At 37.2% G+C, this 26,291-nt stretch overlaps 1 protein-coding gene across 1 annotated transcript; it reads right to left on the reverse strand.

Annotated features, from left to right (window-relative positions):
- Positions 1-232: 232 nt before the first annotated feature.
- Positions 233-24,681, reverse strand: traf2a (Tnf receptor-associated factor 2a). The gene is made up of 10 exons (XM_030144354.1): positions 24,200-24,681; positions 20,626-20,704; positions 16,189-16,287; positions 11,862-12,023; positions 11,000-11,074; positions 10,802-10,876; positions 5,178-5,660; positions 3,954-4,131; positions 3,695-3,843; positions 233-941 (listed from the first exon to the last, which is right to left on the reverse strand). The coding sequence occupies exons 1-10, from the start codon at positions 24,385-24,387 to the stop codon at positions 723-725; spliced, it is 1,707 nt and encodes a 568-aa protein (XP_030000214.1). The 5' UTR covers positions 24,388-24,681; the 3' UTR covers positions 233-722.
- Positions 24,682-26,291: the final 1,610 nt, after the last annotated feature.

Here is a 26,291-nt window from a genome sequence, read left to right on the forward strand (position 1 = left end):
AAAAATAAAGCTGTGATAATTCAGTGTACGCCACCTGCAGACTAATAAACAGCAGGATAATGAATTAGCCACAAGCTGGAAACGTGACAGCTACAAGGTCTAATTCTTGTATAGGGAGGGTGAAAACAGATGCAGGGTTTCAAGAGGTGACTATTTCCTTCTCCACATGAACACTATGGCTTTTCTACTTCACTTTAAAAAGCCAGAATATGTCAAATCTGTATATTTTTTCAAGTTAAAGCATTCTCCAACCTGCAGCAGGAGGTAAACTTTAATTCAAGGGGACATAAAGCCATGTGAAAACCTGCTAAATTTCTTAAAAAAACTAATAAAAACACAATTTATCTGTGCAAAACTGAACATGATGAGCCTCGTCTAAGGTAGAGGGATGATCACTGGAGTTCAGAGACAATGTCATGTTATTTGTCTAAATTTCTACTTGGCTCTTGGAATGATACTGGTGTATATTTTATTAACTCTCCCAGTCACTTTGGTAGGTAATCAATGGTTTTCTTGGATAAAAACTTGATGGTTAATAGTTACAGTGGTACAGTTTGTTTCCTGCTCTGGTCTTCCATGTTGCCACCACCGGTCCATCTGGAAACAAACACAACTAGACCGACCCAAAGAGAAATGCCGTTAACTGGTGATATGGAAATCCTGTTGATTCACACAGGTTGGTAGCAACAAAAGGCAGACTCAGATTTACGCCTGTCATTCACCTAAAGGCCGGTGAGGTCTACGATGGCCTTGATAAAGATGGTGTCGTCGCGGATGTAGGAGTTTTTCGAGTCCAGCTTGGAGAGCGGGCAGAAGAGCGGGCAGCCGCTGGCGATGTTCATGTCGCTGACGGGCCTCTGGAAGGACGAGGAGGAGATGTCGGGCCGGAAGGCATCGATTATGTGCTCCCTGTTGTTCTGGTCAAGCAGCATTAGGGTGACCTGGGTACAGACGTTGGGAGTCTAGCCTTACATCTACTCTGACTGAAAACATGGAGCTAATTCTGAAATACTGAAAGACTAAAGAAAATGTAAAATAAACGAATAATATAAATCAAAAGTGGCTAAAAGAAACCTGGTTTCAGCAACTTAAAAAAAAGAGTTTATTATCCCATACCAGTAGGAAAATTGTGCATGTTATGCCCTTATGGGGAGTGGGATGAGAAGATATCAGGACAGGGCTGAACGCATGCAAATTAGCTTAGCTTTATGAACATAAAGACTAAAGTTAGAGGAAACTACCTTGCCTCTTGCTCTTATTGAGTGAAAAATAAAGCAAGTAGGGCTTCTAACGGGATTTCTGCAGGTTTCAACCAGTTAAATTTTAAATACAGATTAATACTGGGTGATGGCAGATGTTTTTTCTGGCTTCTGATGCAAATCTAATACTTTCATACTCAAAGATCAAAGAAGAGTTTTCTTGCACAAGGCATAACAGGTTTAAACCAAGCGCTGAGCTAAATCTCACTGAACTTGCCCTCAATCTAATATGGGTAAAGTAATATTTACATAAACTATTTTGATGCATTACTTCCAAAAGTAGGTATATTCTAATGAGAGGAGACACTATGGCCCAATCTCAATTCACCCCTTACCCCTACGCCTCCATTTTGCGCATGAAGGGGTAGGGGTGTCACGATTCTCGATGAGTCGGAGGGGCAGGGCTAAGGGGGAGGACTGTTTGACCCTCGACATGGAGATTTTTCAGGACCACACTACAGACGGAGGGCTATGAGAAATCTCCCATAATTCTGTTCGAATCATCGGCAAGATGGAGGTAAACACAGCCAAAAAGTGCAGCAGTGTGATGAAAGAAACACACAAATGTACGCATTTTCTACATAAACAACTTAATCGTTTGATCAACCGTTTGATGCTGTTTCAATGTATTACAGACCACATTTCTGCAGTTTATAGTTGATAGTCGCAAAAAGATGACCAAAACCCATGCAACAGAGACGGTTACAGCTGCTGACGGCATGGGGAATTCTTTCGGAAACAAAGTTGTCGCATTTGTTTACAGCAGCATCAATGACTGCTGATGATGGAACAGGTCTCGAGGGGTTGTCTCATTTCATAGGGGAATGTTTCAACCCTAGTAGTGCCAAGTCCAAAGGCCAAGGGGGAGGGGAAAGGGGGAGGACCAAGGGGTGAATTGGGATTGGTCCTAACATTTTCATACCCAAAGATCCTACAGTTTTCTTGCACAAGGCATAACAGGTTTAAACCAAGCGCTGAGCTAAATCTCACTGAACTTGCCCTTAATCTAATATGGGTAAAGTAATATTTACATAAACTATTTTGATGTATTACTTCCAAAAGTAGGTATATTCTAATGAGAGGAGACACTACATTAGCTACTGTAGGTGTGATCCTCTAAATTTTCATCTTTTGCGTTAGCACCATCCGGTTAGGTGTTGGTTTCTTTTGCAAATACAAAGACGGTACCATTTCTGTTGTTTCTCTTTCCATAGGATTTCTTGACAAAGGTACAGAAGAGGTAGTGTTTGCATCTTATGAACTACAAATATTTAACTAATTTGCTGAAAACATGAATCTTGTCCAGTTCATTGAAACCAAGGACCTATTTTCAGATCAATGTTCAACTCCCACTCTCATGGAAAAATGCAAACAGAAGTGAACTAATCCTTTCACTTACTGAATAATTACAAACTACTGAAGAAATATTACAAGCATTTAACTTGATAATAAAATGAATGAGAAATAGCATATCCAGCATTCATTTTACTGTATGTATGTGTTTGTTTTATACATAATGTGAGCACAGTGGTGTTATGTATCTGTGGTGTACAGTGCTGTGCAAAAGTCTTACGGTACCATTATGATGTTGATGTGTGGTAGTTCTAATGACCACACCTATGCATTTGTCAGTCTGTGTATCAACATACAGTATATACAACTGGAATATAAAGGAAATGTGAGCAGCATTAAAAACAAAACTACATTTCTGAAAAAATATGAGTATTATTATAGAAGATAATTTGGAACAACTGTACAGGGAAAAATGTAAAAGATACTCAAGTGTAAAGAAAAACTCTATTGGGGATATTCTGAAGGAAACTTGGAATTAATATACCACAAGGCTATTTAAGAAAACATCCAGCCAATTGACAGTTGACAACTGAAACTTCAAGAAAATCCAAATCCAATCCAAATCATATTTTGCACATATAGTCACGGAAAAAAATATTAGACTTCCCTTGTTTTCTTCAATTTCTTGTTCATTTTAATGCCTGGTATGACTAAAGGTACATTTGTTTGGACAAAAATAATGATAACAACAAAAATAGCTCATAAGAGTTTCATTTCAGAGCTGATATCTATCCATTTTCCATGTTTTCTTGATAATAACCAAAATCACTTCAGTCCTTACATTAATATCTGTGGCATTGTACTGACAAAAACAGTGCTTTTAGGCATTCCATGTTTCCTTTTCTGTCTGTTTTAGTCATATGATACACACAGGAGTTAGTACTTGATTGCATAACCATTGTTTTGATGACTTTTGATGGTCTAATAGTTTTTTTTTGTGACTGTATGTCATGCATTTTTTTTGTTGTATGTTAACACAGGGACGCATGCTTCTTAAAATCCTGCAGAAACAACCAAGCTAAAGGCAGTGTATGACTTCTGCACAGCACTGTATGTTAGAAAAGGCTTTAAAGGACTGTTACCTTCTGATTAAAAGGCCACTTGAGGAGCGCATCGCTGTGTCCTCTCATTACCACAAAGAACAGCGATAAGTGGGTGCCACGTCCCGTCCCGTCACCATTCAAGTAGATCCGCAAGCACATCTTGTAGCCATATTTACTGGTATAAAAGGCTGAAATCACAGTACACAAACATAATATGTGTTATTCACTGTTAGATGTGTGAATCCTGCAGACAGATGGCTTCTCAATGTGTGGATTTGAACTCAGGTGAAGCCGTTACCAGGTGAGAACATAGCGGGGGCTCGACCAGCCACAGCGTCCTGCCGCTTCTTGGTGAAATCAGAAATCTTCCAGACAAATATGCCGTCGTATGTGGCTGCGGACATTTCTCTCATTTTGCCCTCCATCTCCACGATGGACAGGTCCCTCAGGCTCACCGTCCTCTCCAGCTGACGAACCTGAAGAACGGCATAAAGTGAACGCCAGTAAAACACTGGAAAACATCTGTTCATGCTACCAACAGTGATTCTAAGCAGTTAAAAATAAAATACGCAGGTACCAGACTTACTTTTACTACTGAACCTCATGAATGACTGACACAGACTGATCTTTTACATTTCTGTTTGACAGGCTTTATTGTTATTTCTGTTTTCTGTTCCCATACCAGCAACAGTTTCTGCATCACATGAAGATTTCACTGTTTTCATCTTAAATGCAGTGGATTCTGCATCTTCACCCATAACATAGAACATAAGCCCCTTTTCCACCAACATTCTCAGGAACTTGTATTACCAGGAATTTATTTACTTGGGCAAAAAAAAAAAAATCCTTGTAATCTGCATGGTTGTGCTTCTACCCATCCTCAAAGATCTGGGAAATTTTGTTCATATCATGCTCGTTTGATCAAGTGTCATTGACTGATTTTCTTTTGAGCATATTCAGCAAATACAATCGAATTGGTCAAGGCTCTTTTAAGCATATTCACAAGACAGATGATTGCAATGACCATGTAGGAGTAGCAGTAGGATTACAAGAGCTTATTCGGCAAATGGACCTCGTCGTCCATCCACTTCTCGTAGCTTCTCTTCTTTTGCTTCATTTTCCAAATGACCAAAACACAAATGAAAAGAAGCTAGTAGAAATGGAATAAACAAGTTTGCAGCCGCATATTGGCTAAAACATTGGGGGTAAATGTAAATGTGGAACTCTGCAAGTCTGTTCCACCAATCAGCATTCTTCAGTCCCTCAAGAATTCTGGAGAATCTGAAAAGTCCTATCCCCCTACTAGGAACTTTTTTCAAAGAGTCTGGGGTTGTGGGAAAGTTTTTTACCTGGGTAATTTCGGTAGAAAGATGATAAGGTTGTTCAAAGTTCCAGGTAAAGTTAAAGTTCTTGGGTGGAAAGGGGGCGATGGTCACCTTGATTTACCAGGAAACCAGTTCTACCGACAGTGAACGTGACCTTCAATAACAGATAGGTTAAAGGTTATGCATTACTTTCTCACCTTATTGTTAAGGATCTCAATCTTGTCCTGATCAAGGCGGTGTTGGCGGTTGTAGGCCTCCATGGTGGTGCAGGATCGCTCCATCTCTCGGTTGAGGACGCAGACGATGTTCTCAAACGTGCTGACTTTGAGCTCCAGGTCCTGGCAGCGGCGGCTCAGCTCGGCCACCTTGGTCTTCTCACTCTGCAGCTGCAGCTCCAGGGCAGCACCCATAGCGCTGGGCAGCGGAGTGAAGGAGGTGGCTAGAGTCGGGGCGCATGCACCCTGCACGGGAGCTGCACCACCCCCACCCAACTGACTCATCTTCATCTCCAGATCCCTGAGGGACTGGTGGAGCTCCTGCAGCTTGTGGCTGGCCACCTCCAGGCTCTGAGGCTGCAGACTCTCCAAACTCACTTTGATGCCCATGATGAAATGCAGGAGCAGGTTCAGGTGCTCATAGGAACACTGACGCTCGTGGTCGTGGATCTTCTCCTTCTCCACCTTTTTGTGAGAAACAGAAGACACAAGCAACAAAGTCAATAAGAACACATACAGTACATACAGTATAATATACAATATAGAACATTTATAATATAAAACAAAACAACACAACACAAAACAAAACAATGACGTGTCACATTAGCAAACAGCAAAGTAATAATGAAGCTAATAATAACTTATGTTTATTGTATGGATATGTACACTATATATACAAGTATTCAACCTAGGGACTTCTTTAAATGCAAAAAAAAAAAACTTTCCAAATAAAGTACAGCCATGGACAAATGTTTTGTCTCTTTGCATAAATGTGATTTATTTGCTAATTAAGCCTTGAAACTTCTAAAAAGATTACAATTGTTGTTCAGTGTAACTCAGAACCCATGATAAATGATCTACTTCATTTAAGCAGCAAAGCTTGTGAAAACTAAATCTGTGTGACTGACAAAACTTTTGGTCACGATGGTCCAATATTAAATCTTAAGTATTCATTCAATTTACACAACATAAATCTCTGAATTATAATGAGGATGACCTATATTTACATTTACATTCAAAGTGTGGGATTAATCTTAGTCTCAACACATCAGTAAAACCTCCTCACATTTTGACCTGCAGGTGTCTGGAGCTGTGTGTAATGTAATGTCTTATCTGTAAGGAAATGAAAATATAGAAGGCATCAGAGTACAGGAGGAGACAGAGATGCAGTGATCTGGGATTTTCAAAGGAACGGTTCTAACAATGTGTAGTCTAGACCAGTTAGACAAAGATACATACTGTGAAAAAGACACATGTTCTGCATTTTTAATCCAGACTCTTCACATTTTTCTTCTACACCTTTCTGCTGTTTTAGTTAATTATTGTGTGTTGAAAGTTTCTTCATCTGTACCTTTGTGTCTGACTCTAAACCTGATAGTGCTGCCTTTCCAAAACTGAAGGTCAGAACCCAGCATGTGTTACAGGCCTATTTTACACTCTAAAAGGTAATAGTATTGAAATCATATTAGCATACTTTACTTATTTCTAACCATCTTAATTTAACTCATGTACTTTGAGTATTTACTCATTTTCTCCTAAAGAAGTATAAAACTAAGTTCATCTGGGAAAACTGGACTTGAAACTTTAGGTTCATATATTGAACACCCTCTCGAGTCATACGCCAGTCAAGTTGGTGGCATTAATTTACTTCTTTAAGCACCTTTAAGGAGGTTTGCAAACTGTCAAAAATGTCACAGAAGAAGAAGACACGAGGCGCTTAGAGACTGTCGATGGGCAGGATAGGAGCACTGAAGTTTTCTAAGGCAACGTGGAAGGTAATTTTAGACAGAAAGAAGCATTAGGATTCTCGGAAACCCCAGAAATCAACAAACACATGCTACAGTAGTCGCTTTTCCATTGGACATCTGCGCAAAACTTTACTGATATTTATTAAATGTCAAAAAAACAGAAGTGCGTAATGTCGGTTTTTCCATTAAATCATAAATGCAATGATATGTTTACTTATTATTGCGAGATGACATGAGAAGTCATTCGATAAACATGGAGACGAACGTAAAATTGTGTTGACTTACAAATGTATTCATTATTGTTACATATTACCCCTCTATCTTGTACTAAATAAAAAATTATTCGGTTTCCTGGTGTCTCCACATATACCACAACATGTTTCTTTAAAACTCTTCTTCTTTGCTTGTTGTAGCATCTGTCAACATCCATTTTTTTCCTTTTATGTATATTCACGTGACTGTCGTTGCGGAAAAAGGTCTTTCCATTGCAGTTTTGCCTGACATACCAATTGTGCTACACCCGACAAACCACCTCATGCTAGCACAAAAAATTTTAATTGGAAAATGAGAGTTTTGGCGAAACTGTCCTTTTTCCATTAGGCAAATTTTTATGTGCAAGTTATATTCATGCAATTTGAGCATCAGTGGAAAAGCAACTAGTGTTGTGCTGTGATGTGCACGAACACACTGATTTGAACCACTGCTTACATGTCAAGGTTCCTTACTTTGAGTTTCCCAGAGCAATCATGCTCCACAGGTGTGCTTAAGCTCTTTTACCAATGTGGTTGAAGGTGTAATCAGCCAGAACACCTGTTTCTGGAGCGGCCATTTTGAAACACCATGAGTCATGTGGCCTTACTCATTCTAGTCTGGAAATCCAATTTATTCTCAACCTTTTGGCCTCTCCCTTGGGGAAGGCCTTCCTCTCTCATCTCTCATGATGAGAGCCTTTTGTGAAAAAGAAAAACCCAAAACTAAATAGAGATCCTCTCCAAGTTAGATTAAAATTATTTAAATGTCCGGTTCTCTTCACTTCCTTTTCTACCTCTGTTCTTGCCAAACTGTATAAAATTACTCATGTACTGTTTACATGTATGTGTGTTGCTGTTACAGTATTTTGTTTGAATAAAAAATAACCCTGCAAATGAATTCTTTGTTGTGCTTTCTTCAGTTATTTAAGTTGTGTACACTTAAATAGATCAATTTAATTATACTTGATATTTTTAAGCAAATTAAATAAACTTAACTAGTAGATATGAAGTAAACTGAACTTAAGACTAATGGTCATGTTTACTTGCCTTTTTTGAGTGCATCTGGTTTCCTAAATTTAATGAAGTAAGATCAACTTGTCATATTTTTCAGTGTACTGGGTCTCTAACTGGTAGAGTGAAATGAAAAACAATGCTATGAAACATCTGTTCATTTTGATTGTGATCGATTTCTAGCTGAGGTTACACTGACAAGAATATGTGCAATTCGCTCGCTGTGTGAAACGTTGAAATGAAAACTGGTGAGACTCAGCATCTAAACCACAATTTTGTTACATTACTTGTGAGTTTTAGGGGCGTTTCACATTGATATTTCCTTCTTGATTCATTTCTAATATCAATTAAGTAGCAGAAGGATGTAAAAATGTAGACATTAAGGAAATTCATCATGCATTTTTGTATGTTTGGGTCTCCATCTGAAAAAGTTTGAAACACCTATGATTGTGGAAGACTGATCAATAAAATAGATGGAAAACCCGCATTAAACATTGAACTAAACAACATCTGTAAATGTGTGTAAAATTAATGTGTATGAGACAAAAAAGTTTATATGTTGAAGGTATGTTTGTAGAAAGAGCTTTCTACTTCCAAATGGTAGAGTATGGGAACAGGTGAATCTACACGGTTCTTGACAAAGTTGACAAAGCAATCTGTGATCTGTTATTACCATTTTTGATGTAAATTTCTGTGCAGAACCTCTGCTTAAAATAACATTAATCTGTAGTCAAATTAATTAAGAGTCTAATGAAAGAAACTATGACTTCAGCAATGTCAAACATATGTTACACAGGAAACATGTTTGCAATGTTATGTGTAATGTAATGATAATGTCTTAGAGTGGACTGAATATGTAAAAAGTACTTTCACCAAATCAGCTTTTCTTATTGACAATAACATATAAACGTTGGTGAATACTTGTATAGATACTCTGTACATATAATACATATACAAACATATGGGCGGTAAAGGGGGTCTATGTAGTATTTCTACTTTCAAGGATTAAAAAAAGCCAACAATTAGCAGTAGAGGGTTTAGAATAAGAGCTGTAAAGTTCTGCCAAAAATGCCAACACACTGGATTGTAGAGATATGAACCGATTTAATTTCCAGTGACAAACTAGGGGAATAACGTGACCACTAGAGGGAGTAGTGAGTCCCTTTGCCAGTTTCCCGTGGTGAAGAAAAGTAACACCACAGACTGTAAATGAAAAGACTGGAGTTTGATGCTGAAATGGCAGCGTTTCTTCAACACTGGTGAGTTTAATTATGAGGTTTATGAAGGTATAAAGTTATTATGTGATGTCATTATCATTGCTAAGTTGCCATTTATTGACCCACGATTCAAACTAAACTGTGACAGTTGTGACCTTGTTTGTTTGATTCCAAATGGATCTTTAGTTCAGTTACTGACAACACAAACTGTACAGAAAATAGATGTGATTTGTGGCTTTACTGTGGCAGTTTTCTGTCTAAAAACAGAGCTATAATGTAAACTATTAGCTGATGCAGCACGTGAAGATTTTAAGACACAGTAGTCACTTTTCCATTGACCCTCAAACTGCACGAATATAACTTGCGCATAAAAATTTGCCTAATGGAAAAACGACAATTTCACCAAAACTCTCGCTTTTCGATTAAAAGTTTTTGCGTTGGCAAGAGGTGGTTTTTGGGCATAGCGCAATTGGTATATCACGCAAAACTACAATGGAAAGACCCTTTTCTGCAACTAGAGTCACATGAATAAAAAAAAAAAAATGGAAGTTGACGGATGTTACAACAAGCGAAGAAGAAGAGTTTTAAAAGAAACATGTCGCGGTATGTGTGGACACACCACAAAACCGAATCATTTTTTAATTTAGTACGGGATAGAAAGGTAATATATAATAATAATAATAATGAATATATCTGTAAATCGACATGATATTTACGTTCGTCGCCATGTTTATGAAATTACTTCTTGTGTCATCTCACGATAATAAATAAAGAAATAATCGCATTTGTGATTTAATGGAAAAACTGACATTACGCACTTCTGTGTTTTTTGACATTTAGTAAATATCGGTAAAGTTTTGCGCATATGTCCAATGGAAAAGAGACTAGTGTTATTTTAACCAACTGTCAAAATAAGCATCTATGAGTTTTAATTTGAAGAAGAAAACTTGATGATACCATAATACATAAATGTGTAAACAATGCGCTTTATACTTTATAACTGACACAGTCTGTGGATACAGTGTTGATTTGTTGGTTTAGCTATGAGACTTCCCCCTGCTGTTGACAGTCAATACTACATAGAACCCCTTTAGCAGGAAACACAGGATCTCTAAACAGGCAAGGACTTTGTAATAACTGTTGAACTAAATAATACCTTGGCAAAGTACAGAAACTACCCTTAAAATGGGTTAAACTGTAGTGAAATCCCTCTTTATTTCACCATATATTTTTATACATTAGTGTATTAAACCATTCAGACCTTTTTGTAAACAATCTATAAATCTGTCCATCAGTTTTGCCAAGTTATCCAATTCTCCAATAGTTATTACATTATGTTAATACACATTCAGCAAATTATGACAAAAATGTCTACTTACAGACGTATCGCAGCCAACAACATGAAATCTGCATGGTGCTTTAAATTTACTGCAGAACTTAATATGGTCCACATACTGCAAAAAAAAAAAATGAAAGAAGCTAATGATCTGCAGAATAGTTTGAAGACGTTTGCTAAGAAAATGGTAAATGAGATCTAACAGAATTATGAACAGTCACTTCTGAATTTGATGGCACACCTTTTCTCTGGGAATCTTTTTCTTTGCACAGCCTTCACAAATCATGGGGTACTTTGGGCAGATTTCGTCATGAGCCTAGAAAACAAAAAGTAAAGGGAGTTCAGCTGTCATTTTCATCTAATAATGACATATTTTATTTATGCAACACTTTTCACAGGACTTAAAGACACATTACAGCAAAATGCCAAAAGACGTATTTATCATTGCATTAAATGACTGATATTTTGCTTTTTTAAAATGGAATTATGCATTTTCAAACATTTCCCTGTGCTCTACATAAACTGTAAATGCTCTGCTTGGGTCTGAATTCTTCATTAATTCAATTCCACAGGTCCATCTTCAACCCTATTACTGAGTAATGACACCAGAAAGGTGGTTTTGAGCACTGGCCCTTTAAATGCAAATGAGCCACTTCACGCCCCGCCCCCTCCTGGTTGTTGGCTGTGCTGCTCTGTCCCGTTCAACCAACAACTGAACATTTTAGGTAACTGGCTCAAAGTTTGGACATATTTTCAGTATGGACTACAACCGCTGCTGCTGACAATTATGTTGTACTCAGAGAAATGTTCGTCGGAAGTCTTGACCTTATATGTGCGTATGTCATGATATAACTAGTTATAGACGTAACAAATAAAGAAGGAATTCAAACGGGTTATAGAAATCAACTCCGTTTTTGCTGAAATGAATATAAAGATAGGTTTGCAGCACATGGAGAGTTCAAATTCAAACTTTATGAACTATTAGGGTCCAAATACACAAATAAATGAACCTAAGACTAATAAAAGTGGGTTCAGCAAATTATGACCCCTTTAAATCAAATGACTGTTGGGTGTGTGTGGTGATGATAAGCCAGTCGACTCACCTTGATGTTCTTCAACAAGAAGGGTTCTTTGCAGTATTTGCAGTTGAGCGTCCTCTCGGGACATTCTCTCTCGTTATGGCGTTCCTGTTCGTTGGCCCTCATCAGCTCTTTACATGAAGGACACAAGATGATCATGAAGTCACAGTTCCCCTCATGGCTCGCCTGAAACAGAACAACAAAACTGGTCAGGTTGTCGACCAGGGTTTCCATGAGTTGCAATCAAGACATTTTAAGTCCTTTTTAAGATCGAAATCAATTAAATTTAAGACTTATTTAAAGGTGCCCGGCCACACAAAACTGTTTTTAGTTGTATTTTTTAAAAATATGTTAGGTCCATAGGTGTTTGTGTTATGTTGTGAATTTGTAAATGAACCACTACCTCCTCTGTCTGCTATTGCCACTGAAAAGAAATAAGCGGAAAAAAACAGGTCAATTAGAAAAGCTGGTCAGTGTGACGTGTTAATGCCTGAGCTCATTACTATTCATGAGCTCGCCCGGGTGAGACCACGCCCATAGAAATCGTCTAGCTCAGTGACAGTTTTGGTATACAGCAAACTGGGACACTGTAAAGGGGGGGTAAACGTGACAAATTCATGGGGCCCAGCGTTCCCAGGGGGAACGCCCATAGAGCAGTGGAGGGGGCCCAGTGGACACAGGTTAGAAGTTGTAAGGTCCACCGTACCAGAGAGGCATAGAAGCTGCGAGTCGGATGTTCAAAGCACGTTAAGTTTCATTTTTGGTTTCCACCAGTTCCTCTACTTGTTGCACAGGGTAAAAGTTACTGCAAACCCAGGCTTTCATTGGCTAGCTGTTAGCCAATCAGAGTCAAGTAGATTAGCATGTTGAATATTCATGAGAACTGGCGCAAATTGAGCTGAGTCTTTCAGCAAGCTTTCTATACCACGTTAGAATGGCTTGAAACTGGGTAACCAAAGCATTTTTCCATAAAAAATGTTAGTCTATGGTAGAACTTCAGACATTACCAGAAAAGTAATGAAATATGTGCGGCAGGGCAACTTTAAAGTTCAAGAACCCATGATTTTATGACTCTACCAAAAGCTCATACTGTAATCTGATTTCTGCTTTTCCGCATTTTGCTTTATTTAACACATTTTAAAGCCCTAAATTCAGATGATTGGACTTTACAGTTTTGAAGACCCAGCGCAATTTCTATTTAAATATGGACAGATCATTCAATTTCTTTCATAATACTTGTTGGCTGTTAAAGGGGAAATCAATATTGTACTTTTCAATCTCAACTATTCAGATGAGACGCTCTATTTGCAAAGTAATTAATTAATATATGTATTTAAAATCCAAGGGACAGTGGCGGAAAGTAATTAAGAACATCCCCACATGTAAAGTACTTAAGAAAAAATGTGAAGCACTTGTACTTAACTTTACTTGAAGCTACCAGAGCTATAATGAGGCTGGCCAAGTGCTAACAGATGGACAGCCTTACTATATTTTTGTTTGCCCTTTCACAACTATATATATATATATAATAGAAATATGAATGAGACCTCATTTTGGAGGGAGTAATGAGCACTTTTAGATGAGTGACTGAAAAAAATGTTTTAACCAAAGTTTCTGGCTTAAAAATAGTAAAAACCCCTCGGTAACAGATGAACAGAACATTAACATCTGTTTTTGACCACTTTATAAAACCTGCCTTAAAGTACGGTTCCAATTCTCATAAAACTGCAAAATCTTTACTGTTGGTCCTCTAGGGTGTTTATTCTGCAAAACAGTAAACAGTCTGTATTCTTTCTTTATATAAGGGCATAAAATAGCTAGAATTTTGCTGTTTCAGTAACGGATGGACAAGAGAGAATAATAACAAGTTTCAATTGTTTGTTCATCAAATTTATTAGTATCTACTACATTGCATATATAATATCTACAAAGTCAAATACCTTAATAAACTAATGTAATACATTTTAACATATATCTGTCTCAGTTTATCAGATATTTGTAACCACTGTAAAAAGAGTAGTAAAAAGTATTTAAATTGACCTAAGAACTTATCAAAAGTATAATACAGGTCCCATTGACCTTTTTCACACTTGCCAGAAATACGTAATCGTCGTGGAAAAGGACTTCTTGCCAAGCATCAACACAGTGAGACAAAATGAATAAGAGTGTGTACACAACCTGTCTGACTGATTTGCCAAATATTACATTTGCAGATGTTGCAAAGTTCATGGAAGGAAACTCCGTAACCATAAAGAACAAAATCAATAAAGAATACAAATTTTTCTACAAGGAATTTGTCCATAAATATCAAGGTAAGTAGACAGCGGTCAGGCTGTTACTGAATTGTTGGCTAGAATGACCAGTCATTAGCATGTTTACACAGACATAATTTATGTCTAATGTACAGTTGACCTTACTAAATCATCATAGTCTGCTTTGAATGAAACATTATGGCATCAGTTTGTTCTGTTTAGGGTTGTCCAAGTGGACGTCTTCTATATAGCCACAGTAATGTTAGCCCAATGCTATCATCAGTTAACCTTTTTTCTGGGTAACGGTTGTGTTAATGTAGTTTTCTGAACAGAAATGAAGCTGCTCCATGAGAAAAGACTAGGAACAGCCCCAGGTTTCAGGTGGCGAACAGTGATACCCAGATCGTAATCTTCAGGCGTGAAATGCCTGTTGCAGACATACATACTACCCTTTTTATTCACAGACTTTGGTCCCTCACCCCGCTGGATCAACTGAATCCATTCCCATATTTTTCTAAAAAATTAAATTTGTGCTGGACACTAGAAGTAATGTACGTTCAAAATACATAAGTCTTCAAAAGGTGATTTTAAATGTATTTTTGGATCTAGATGTTAACCTTCCCTCAGCCAGCCCCTAATGTAAACTATCAGCTGATGCAGCATGTGAAGATTAAAAGGCACAAAGTTACTCAGACAGACAATAAGGGGATATAAGTTTTAGTTTGAAGAAGAAAATTATTTGATGATACTATAATATAGATGTGTGTAAATTATGAACTCTATACTTTATTCAGTGAGTGATACAGTCTGTGGAAACTGGACCAAAGTATTTGGACACATTGAATTCAGGTTTTTCTTTTCTAACAGGACTCTGGGCTACAAAACAATAATGACAAATGTCATAATATTGACTGATCTCAAATCATCATCAACAGGACATCTTACGACTGTAACCATGATGTGTCCCAATATTTTTGCCAATATTAGGGCTGTCACAATTAACATATTAACGCAGATTAATCCATCATCAGGATTAATCTGATTAAAAATGTTAACTCCATTAACCCATCTGCAGCTCAGAATGACATCTCTGCCAACACATTTGGGCAGTTTGTTCAAGCAGAGTTAGCGTCGCACATGAACAAATGGTCAGTTGATCCGGTAGTGACAGGCAGCAGAACCAACCCATAAAGGTGGAAGACACTAAACAGCACAGTGGTCCTCTGGATGGAAATATGAGTACAAAAAAAAACAAGACAGAACAGTCGACCAATATAAAGCATTATACACACTCTGCAGGCAGGAGTTTTCTTTTTCCCGAAGCACTTCCAGCTTAAAATACCACAATAATGTGAAGCATACGTTAGTCGAGGATTCTGCTAACACTTCAGCTAACGCGTCGCCCAGTTTACGACAAGCATGTTAAGTGTGTATATATTTCCTTCTTTCTTTAGCGTGTTTGCTCATATGCAAAATGAAACGCGATTCATATAGATTAATAATGAATGGTATTTAATTGCGATTAATCAAAAGTAATTAATATGATTAAAATTTTAATCGTTGGACAGCACTAGTCAATATAGTTTATAAACATCAATATTTCCTAAAAGTTTAATGGGAGATTTTTCTTCCTAAGTAGATGGTTAGTTGTGGCAGAAAATGATCATTTACACTCAGAGCACGAAACATACTTTTAAAATCTAGAGACAGAACATTTAAAATCATAGTCATGGATAAAAAATTTTAAAAATCATTGTTGAGAGAAATTAAGTCAAAACCATTTTGGAAACAAAGATAACAATTTAAATCAAACTAACCAATGCAATGATATTTATCACAATATAAAACTATATTATGACATTTGTTATTATTGCTTTGTATCCCAGACCCCTGTTAGAAAAGAAACACCTGAATTTCACATGTCCATATACTTTTGTCCATATAGTGTAGCACTGATTAGTGTGTGGTTTTGGTCCTAAGTATGTTCTGGTATGGGACTTCTCCCTGCATGGAGCCACTTTAAGTAGCAAAGCAAGTAATCAAGCACAAAGAGCCTGTGGCCATGTTCATTTCCCATCATGCTTTGCGTTAGTGTGCACCTCAAACTCCTTGATGGTTCCTGTCCACGTGCAGCCTTCGTTGGGACAGACAGCCGCCAACGCCTCCACCTCTCGGCGAGCTGCGTTGTCTGGAAAAGCCTGCGTGGAGAAGCAGAGGCTGTCAGTGTCTTCAGTTACAGTCGGGGGGGCTGAGTTACACCGTTTGTGCGTCGGTTTACTGTAGAGCAGGCTACTTGGAGCTCACTCGTCAATCCTGGCTCTGCTCTTTCCTGCACATATGGTCATTCCAGGGACGCAGAGCTATATTTGCTCCATCTGTTGTCTGAGCTGCCAGGAATTATAGCGCAAGAATAAAGTTGTGTTGGCTCGGAGCTCCAGTTTATTGGATGGGAAAAATCAAACAACGGCGATGAGGTCACAGGGCTGACTCTATGGATTATTTTGAGGACTTTTACGTTCATACCAATCTGTGCATCTCCAGGATTTCGTCAGATCAAAGTTGGAAAAATGACTTGGAGCATCTGAATTGTAAACTCCTGTGAGGCTGATAAAAGTTAGGTTCATGATAATTTAAGACCATTATGGACAAGATTCCAGACCTATTTCATATCCTGTCGTGCTGTGGCTGGACGTTGGTCATGTTCATAATGTGAATACAGAGCAACAATGGCCGATAGGAAACATTTACTGGATCCTTTTTACGGTGGTTTTCTATAACATGCAATTGTAAATCCTTTATATCCAAAGTAATAATGTGAATCAAAAAACAAGCACTAAATCATCATCACTAAAATCCATTTTGGCCTGACAAAATCATATTTAGGAGCTTTTAAGACATTTCTGGGCCTAAAATTCTGATTATCTTTCAAAGACCTGCAGAAACCCTGTGAGGCGTTCAAGGACACTGAAATTAGGTCTATTTATAGTCAGCTGCATCGGAGATTTGGGCAAATTAATGAGAACTAACTTTCAAAAACATATCTGAAAGTCACCAGACTGCCTGCTGACTAAATGAAATGAGGCCGTAACACCAGAAATTACAGACTACACCACTTTTACTAAAAGCATCTTGAACCATTCCAGAATACTACATATCTCATACTGTCAGAATTATTAATAGAATCTGTCTGTCTGTCTGTCTGTTCTTATCTTTGTTACAGTCAGTAACATAAACTGACCGATATGGATGAGTGATACCATGTTTATTTAATTCAATATACTGATGCTTTTTGTTCGTGTTGCGCAAATCACCACAAGTGTCAGTCATTAATAAAAATGTCTGTCTGATTAATACAAACACGTTTGCTACTGAAAATTAAAAAAAAATTGTTTAGTATTTGAAAGAAGTACTACCATCAGTGAATTACAAAGCGTGGTTTGAGTTAGAATCAAAATCCAATCCAATCCACTTTATTTACATAGTACATTTAAACAACAAGAATGTTTCCAAAGTGGTGTTCATCATAAAAAAAAAAAAACAATTAAAAGGAATACTAAAAAACAACAAGTAAGTACATAAAACTACGTCAATGCTCTAAATCAGGGGTGCCAAATCCTGGTCCTTGAGAGCTACTATCCTGCATGTTTTAGTTGAATTCCTCTTCCAACACACCTGATTCAAAGGATACGTCTATCATCAAGCTCTGCAGAAGTCTGATAATGACCGTCAAGTGTGCTGGAAGAGGGAAACATCTAAAACATGCAGGATAGTAGCTCTCAACGACCTGGATTGGGCACCCCTGATCTTAATAAACAATAAAATCAAATAGTTAAAAGTAACAAAATCAAGAAAGAAAGAAAGAAATCAAGAAAGAAAGAAAGAAAGAAATCAAAAAATCAAGAAAGAAAGAAATCAAGAAAGATAGACAGACGGACCGACTAGATAGATAGATAGATAGATAGATAGATAGATAGATAGATAGATAGATAGATAGATAGATAGATAGATAGATAGATAGATAGATAGATAGATAGATAGATAGATAGAAGGCACAGAGGACCACACAACTCCCGTGGGGTTAAAAGCAAAAGAATAAAAGTGGGTCTTAAGATGAGACTTAAAACGCTCCACCATGAAGGCTGTTCAGACATGGGGGGTGGGGGTGGGGGGGCAGGGCGTTCCAGAGTCTGGGGCCGACCACAGAGAAAGCCCCGTGTTTCCTGGTTTTAAGTCTCGTCTTTGGCATTACAAGCTGGAGCTGGCCCTCGTATAAATAAAATATATACCATAAATACTGACATTTGAGAAACAACTCAGACTTAAACTGTAAAACTCATGCCCAAAGTCTGGGTCAGGACCCACAGAAGAGTTTATTAAATAAATGAACAAGTTTCCATTTCACGCATTTCAAAAAAACATTAAATGTCGAATGTTTTCAGTAATAATGAATTTTCATACTAATGAAATACTACATGTGGGTTCTCTCCAGGTACTCCGGCTTCCTCCCACCATTCAAACACATGAACTGATAGGTTAATTGGTTAATCTAAACTGCTCATAGGTGTGAATGTGAGTGATTGTTTGTCTCTATATGTCAGCCCTGTGATGAACTGGTGACATGTCCAGGGTGTACCCCGCCTTCACTCATAATTAGCTGGGATAGGCTCCAGTGACCCCCGTGACCCCAGTGAGGATAAAGCGGGTTCAGATAATGAATAAATGAATGAAATACTTCACATACTTTGTGTTGGTTCACTGAGAGAAAGAGGAAAAAACATCTCATGCATAAAGGATTAAAAAATTTTCAAACTGATTTTCTGATTAGAGGAAATCAAATCAATAAGATATACCCTGCCTAAATACAGCTACCAATGACTTTCAGTTTGGACTTATGTGTAGATTTTATTTCCTGTCAATCGAGTAATCATTGTAACTCCATGTGTGGCTGTGTGTGGATTCGAATTAAAGCTAAACATGATAGACCTGCAGCACCAAGGCCAACATTTTCCATTTCATTTATCAATTATCAATTTTACTATTAATATGTTTTAAAGAAATAACCCCCAATAACTACTAAATAATTAATAGGTTTGACCATTAAAGTATTGAGGTTCCCATTCCTGCCAACCAATGGCTGATTGATGTCTTTATTTCGAATATGAACAAGGACAACCAACCTTTATTCTCTTATTTCCTGTTATCTAGATAGATAGATATAACTATTTTTTTCATTACTTTCCTATTTCCTGCCTCGTATTCTTTTATGTCTTGTGTTGTTAGTTTCTAATCATGCTGCTACTGTAATATAACAATTTCTCTAATGGGATAAGTTAAGTATATCTATCTATAGGACTGCATTCACAGATTTATACATTCCAAGAATTTAAGCACAAAAAACATAGAATAGAATAGAATAGAATAGAATAGAATAGAATAGAATAGAATAGAATAGAATAGAATAGGTCTTTATCATCACTGTTACAGGGACAATGTAATTTTGTTTAGCACCTCTGTTCTGTTTAGCAGGAAACACTTAAAGGGCAAAAAGACTATATAAAAATAACACACAAAATACTGAAAAATATAGGCAACTTACAAAAAGTACTAGATAAAATATTAAACATATACATATATACACTACTAAAATACTACTAAATACTACTAAAATATATAAAAAAGCAAACTCGACACTACAGATAGAAGAACTATATAAAACAAGTAAGGAAAATAAGGATATATATATATATATATATATATATATATATATATATATATATATATATACATACACACACACACACACACACACACACACACACACATTTATACAAACAGGCAGTACAGGATATGTACAAGGTAAAATTAAAAAAACAAGGTGCATGGGTGTGATTATTGCACTGAGGTAGGGTGATATAATACACTATGGAATATATAATTTATATATAGATTATATGGTGCAATGTGTATTAAAAAGGCACTGACTACAGAAGGAGCTTCAGTCTCTCGTGGATAAATAGTGCAGGAAATGAGCTGTTCAGAATATTCCTAAAATAAGGTGATTATAGTCTGAGCTGTTATTATTTCTTTCAAATATTTGGTTAATGGTAGAAAAATGACTTAGACAATCAATAACATGCCAGAATTTAGATAAAATCTTCATGTCTAAGCTAAGTTTAGGATCACTGTTATATTTTACGGTCCTGAAACCGAGGCACTACTTTGTATAAAACTGACAATAGTTTGTCTAGTTCCCTCAGTATCAACGTCAACACCAAGTCATTGTTTCATGAGAGTCCAGTTTGAGAACGGAGCCAAAACAATGACACATCGCTGTTCTGATCCAACCTGACTACAATGAAATTCATCGGAATCAAACAGAGAAAACCCTGAGTTTTGGCTCATTTCAGCTGAAACCTAAAAATACCAACATTGGACTGAAGTCACAGAGACAGAAGGTGGAAGGCGATCTTAAACCGATGCTGCATTTACTGTAATGGTGATAAAAGGTGAAAGGTTCATGTTAAAAATGTACTTACACCACCCTGTTTGAGAATGGATGTGGGTTCTTCAAACAGGTCTTCTTTGATGCAAGCGCTGCAGTTTTGAGGTCCGGAGCTTAAACACAGAAAAAACAAGACCTCACCATTAATATCTTCTTCATGATAAATACATTTATTGAAATATAGATTTGTCTTTTGGGTTTACTTTGGCTAGATCACGATGGGCTCAAAGAGTTAGAAATATCTCAACATCATTCATTTAACTTCATTTTGCTTTTAATAACGTTCTGGTTTTTGGTGCTCATTATGTTCAAGAGTTTAAAACCTCAGATAAACACCAACTACATGGTTTTTGTCTTGTCAAATAACTAAGATTGTGCACATTTTTTTTATTTTAACATTAAAATCAAGAAAAGAAAATTAACAAAAATTGAGTATTTACGACACAGATAACATATAACAAATGTGTTATTGTCTTGATACGTATTGTTTCATGTTTTACATCATTTTCGTCTTATTACATCTTTTACAAATAGTGTAAAAGCACAAATAAGTGTCTGGTTTCTTAAATTACAGCCAAACACCAGTCTTTAACCTGCGACAAAATTATGATTTGACATTTATTGTGATAACGATCTCCTATGTTTTAACTGTTATGAACGTTTGTTTTTTAATCATGATTCAAATTTGAAAAAATAAATTATAATACTATCCTCAGAATGAGCTGACTAGAAGGAAAAGTTCGAGTGATCTATCAGTGTTAATGTACTAAAATATTCCTACATTGAAAAAATAAGTCTTACTAAAAGTTCTTTGTGACTGTTTGTGATAGTTTGACTGAACACAAGATGCCCACACAAGCACTTATTACTGATATTACACATATTTTATAATAAGACCCATTGTTGTGAAGTAAAAGAACTATGTCTCTGTCTTTCACTATATCAAAAATTATTAATAGATCCTACAGTTCTACCCATAGTACATTTGAAGTGCTGATGAAGAGCTGAAGCCCCACCCCTTCCTGTTGTGTCCCATGGGACAATTTTCATTCAACAAGTCACATGTGAATAATTCATCATTTACACATCTGATGTTTGTCAGTTTTACAAGTGAAGAAAGTGTCAGTTTGTGGTAAAACTGCTGAAGTATCAGACTGTGAAAATATGTAAAAATTCAATTCAGTTTTATTTATAGAGCCAAGTGTCACGACAAAATCACCTCACAGGGCTTTACAGGAATTGTTGAATTGATAGAAAAAAAAATGACAATGAAAAAACAGTCAAGTAAAAATAAAGACTACACCTAAAACTCTGTGAGGTGACGTCATTGTAACTGTCTGTCCAACATCTGTTCAGAGTCACTAAAGAAGTCTCTGCAGCTTCAGTGTGACCAGACTTTTTTTTTGCCTCTTTTCACAGTCTTTCTCACCTAGATCTCAAAGATTGAAATTAAATGTGCCATGGAACTGGGTGTTTTGGAATTTGTGTATCATGTGTGATGAAATGCAGTCTATTCAGCTGTTTAACATAAAACTAGATGTTTCTTTACCACCTACAGTATACAAACCATGACTTTTTGGTCTTGTTAAATTATCTTTTAACCCATAAAGACCCAGTGTTACATTTCTGGCAATTCCCAAATGAAATTTTCTCTGTATTTAACCTTTCTCAAGCAATTTATCACCATTTATTAAAATATTATCCTCTGTATTTTGTGTTTCTTCAATAAAAATCTGGTATTTTCCCATATTTAATTCACTGATCATGTAGATGTTCATAAAAGCTCAGATTAAAGTTAATTGTCATAATATCAGAAAAATGAGAAAACTGAGGAAAATGTGACTTTTTCAATAAAATACATTATTAACTGAACATAAACCCAGTGTGTCCAACATAAACCCAGTGTGTCCATCCACTGTCACTGATCCGACTCCATGGGTTTTACTGATGAATCAATGTTGTAGAAGATGACGGTGTTTCTACAGTAACTACAGAGCCTCTAAACGTCCAAACGGGTCATATCTGATGACCATGAAAAGATGAATAGCTGTATTTTACACCAATTATTCACATGTATTGATAGGATTAATTGATCAGAAGTTATTGCATATTTTATATTGGTAGATGATTTTGGTCACCAGTGGTTGTTTGGGTCTTTATGGGTTAAACTGACAAAACATATGTGAACATGGTGACACAGTTCTCTCACCATTGACCATAATTCATATTTTTTCAGAAATGAGGCTCCATGGGACCCAGCTGAAGGGGTGGGACTTCACTTCTATGTAAAATAAATAGTTTCTATGATGATAGCCAATAATATTTATTGCATAAAAAATATTAACACTGCTGGAGGTTAACTCTTTTGTATTGTGTGTTAGAATCTAGATCACCGCTGAACTACCTGAGTCAAAGTAATAAATACTTACATTTTACTGAACAGTAAACTCGAAGCTTTGTTTTAGCTATTATATTCCTATTATTTTTAAGTATGATCTAGTACCTAGTATGATCTTTTGGCCACTATCAACACCAAATTCTGCAGAAACCACTACTTATTAATGCCAATTTCTCAGCCAGACTGACATATACATGCAGTACATATTGTGTATACTATAATTATGTAAGTAAGTGCTTTGTTAACAACATTTGTCAAGTCCCTGGAGGGTTTTAAACAATTCACCTTCACATTACCTCCTAAATTATGCACTGTTATTAAAGAAGTGACCTGAAATCAGTGAGACGTATACAGGTGACAGGTAAAATCTGTCATGGCTGTAGTCATCAGGTAGTTGCATCCAATGTTATTAAATCAAAGTAAATAAGAATAACACGATACATTCTGGGGGGAAATGACACACAAAGCTCTATAGAAAAAAAATTAATCAGTGTCACTTCCAAGCCTGTGTTTAAATACACTCAGTATTATTAACATCATTCTTGTCTTTCATGGTTATTGTTTCAGAAATATATATATATATATATATATATATATATATATATATATATATATATACACATTATGTCATATTCAGGTTCACATTGCTGTCATTTTATTGTATTGCAACTATTCAATAGTTAATTGCTGGCGCATGAATGCATCACGTCACGTTATGTACAATGTACATAAAGGTCACCCACAACTCCGCGCAAAAACTGCTCTATTTAAGAATGACTCTCTAGCAACAAAGACAAATGTGAATTGAATAAATGCCTGAAGGTTTCAGAGTTTACATCCATGTGTGCTAGTAATTTCGGCATATGTCTCGACCTGAAATGTTTTTGGTAAAAGGCACTATGATGCTGAAGTTGTGCGGATGGAGGGCGCTTGCTCCAGGCCAGTCTCAGCAGAGGTTAGGGGTGCCAGACCGTAAGGACACCTGAAAGCATCACACAACTGACGGGATAACGTCCCCGTAGGTGAACCAACCTCCAGCCGAATTTTACATCCCTTCTTTACAACACATACGGTAACTTATTTGCGTTCGAGTGCGGCTTAACCAGTGTCAAACCAGAGAACGGCACTGATTTAGAGATTTTTGAAGGGACGTTGGAGCCCACAGCTCGTTAGCTAGCGTTAGCCCGTTAGCATCCGCGCCTGTACTCACCTCACAATTTTGTTGAAACAGAACGAACAAAAACGGTGACCGCATTGGGCTTGCAGGGGCCTTCTCAGGATTTTCTGGCACGAATTACACAAGTGCTTGTCTTCGTGGCTGTTGGCCAAAATTTTCTTTGGGAAGCCCGGTTTGTTGCCTTCCAGGGAAGATGGTGGAGACGGCTCCTGTGCAGCCATTATTCCCCTTGAACAATATCGGGGTACTCAGCGGGGTGTGTTCAAGACAGCAAACACAGCTGAACGGGGTTTTAGCAACAACTGAACACTGGTACAACTCATCGCTCCTGCTACAATCTGAACTCCTGACTATGTTTACATCGTATTGGGATATTATTTTTTACACGCTTAGAGAAATAGGACAGAGCATCCGTTTTCATGTGATAAAACTGACAGCTGAGGATGCTGCGTTCAGGTGCACGGTACTACGTCTACCACTAGGCGCCGCACACCCCAGAGGAGAGAATCCCGTTAGTGTCATCAGGAGGCTGGGTGTGCTGGATTGGACAATATGGATTGAACCACAGCTGCAGCAAGTGAGCTGCACTTTGACAGCAGCATATTTAGGAAGTGTTGTCAATTTGCCTTCAGAATAAAGTCATTACCAGATTGTGTACACAAGTTCCTGTGTGTAAATTTACTGCACAAAAAGCACAAAAAGGGTTAAAATGAGATGTATTTCTGTTGATGGGGTTAAATAATATCCTTTACCACTTGTACTTAAATGTATTTGTTCCCACATGATTAGCGTCCCATGATGAACTGAGTACATGTCTTTTGTACTTTTGCCCAGATAGATAGATAGATAGACAGATCAATCGATCGATTGATCGATCGATCAGGGGTGCCAAACTCATTTTAGTTCAGGGGCCACATTCAGCCCAAATTGATCTCAAGTGGGCCGGATCAGTAAAACAATAGCATAATAACCTGTAAATAATGACGACTCCAAATTTTTCTCTTTGTTTTAGTGCAATCAAAATTAAATTATAAAAATATGTACATTTGCAAACTATCCAAACAAAAATGATGTGAACAACCTGAAAAAAAAAAACAGAAATTTCTTGAGAAAAATAAGTGTAATTTTAACAATAGTACACCTCAACTTACCATTTGGACATGCATGCTACAGATTGGATCTACAAAGGCACAAAATATTTAATAACAATGTAATATTATGTTTTTCATATTAAACTAAGAAAATTTGGAGTCATTATTTATAGGTTATTATGCTATTATTTTAGTTGAGATCACATTGGTCTGTATGTGGAACCTGAACAAAAACAACTACAACATCCTTGATTGTTAATATCTTAAGTGTAATTTTTGTTGATTCATCTCGCAGGCCAGATTGGACCCTTTGGCGGGCCACATTTGGCCCCCAAGCCGCATGTTTGACACCCCTGAGGTAGATAGATAGATAGATAGATAGATAGATAGATAGATAGATAGATAGATAGACATTCATTCGTTCATTTTCTGAACCCGCTGTATCCTCACTAGGGTCACGGGGGTCACTTGGAGCCTATCCCAGCTACATAGGGGCGAAGGCGGGGTACACCCTGGACAAGTCACCAGTTCATCGCAGGGCTGACATATAGAGACAAACAATCACTCTCACACCTATGGGCAATTTAGATTAACCAATTAACCTATTAGTGCATGTCTTTGGATGGTGGGAGGAAGCCGGAGTACCTTGAGAGAACCCACGCAGACACAGGGAGAACATGCAAATTCCACACAGAAAGGTCCCACGCCCCGTCGACTGGTGTTGGAATCGAACCCAGGACCTTCTTGCTGTGAGGCACGAGTGCTAACCACTGCACCACCGTGTCGCCCTGCATATAAGGGTCCCATGGGACCCTTATGCATATAAGGGTCCCATGTGGGTTTGTCCACAGTTTCCATGGTGGCCCCACATGTGTTTGCCCATATCAGAATCAGAGATCTGAATATCTTATATTATTTATTCTTCACACTGTTTATCCCGTGATATTTATCTTTCATGTCATTTGCACTACTTCTCATGTTATTTGCACTACTTAAATTCTATGTTTTACAAATGTCTTAGTTTGCAATACTTT

Source organism: Sphaeramia orbicularis, chromosome 9 (assembly GCF_902148855.1).
Source record: "Sphaeramia orbicularis chromosome 9, fSphaOr1.1, whole genome shotgun sequence".
Taxonomy (NCBI): domain Eukaryota; kingdom Metazoa; phylum Chordata; class Actinopteri; order Kurtiformes; family Apogonidae; genus Sphaeramia; species Sphaeramia orbicularis.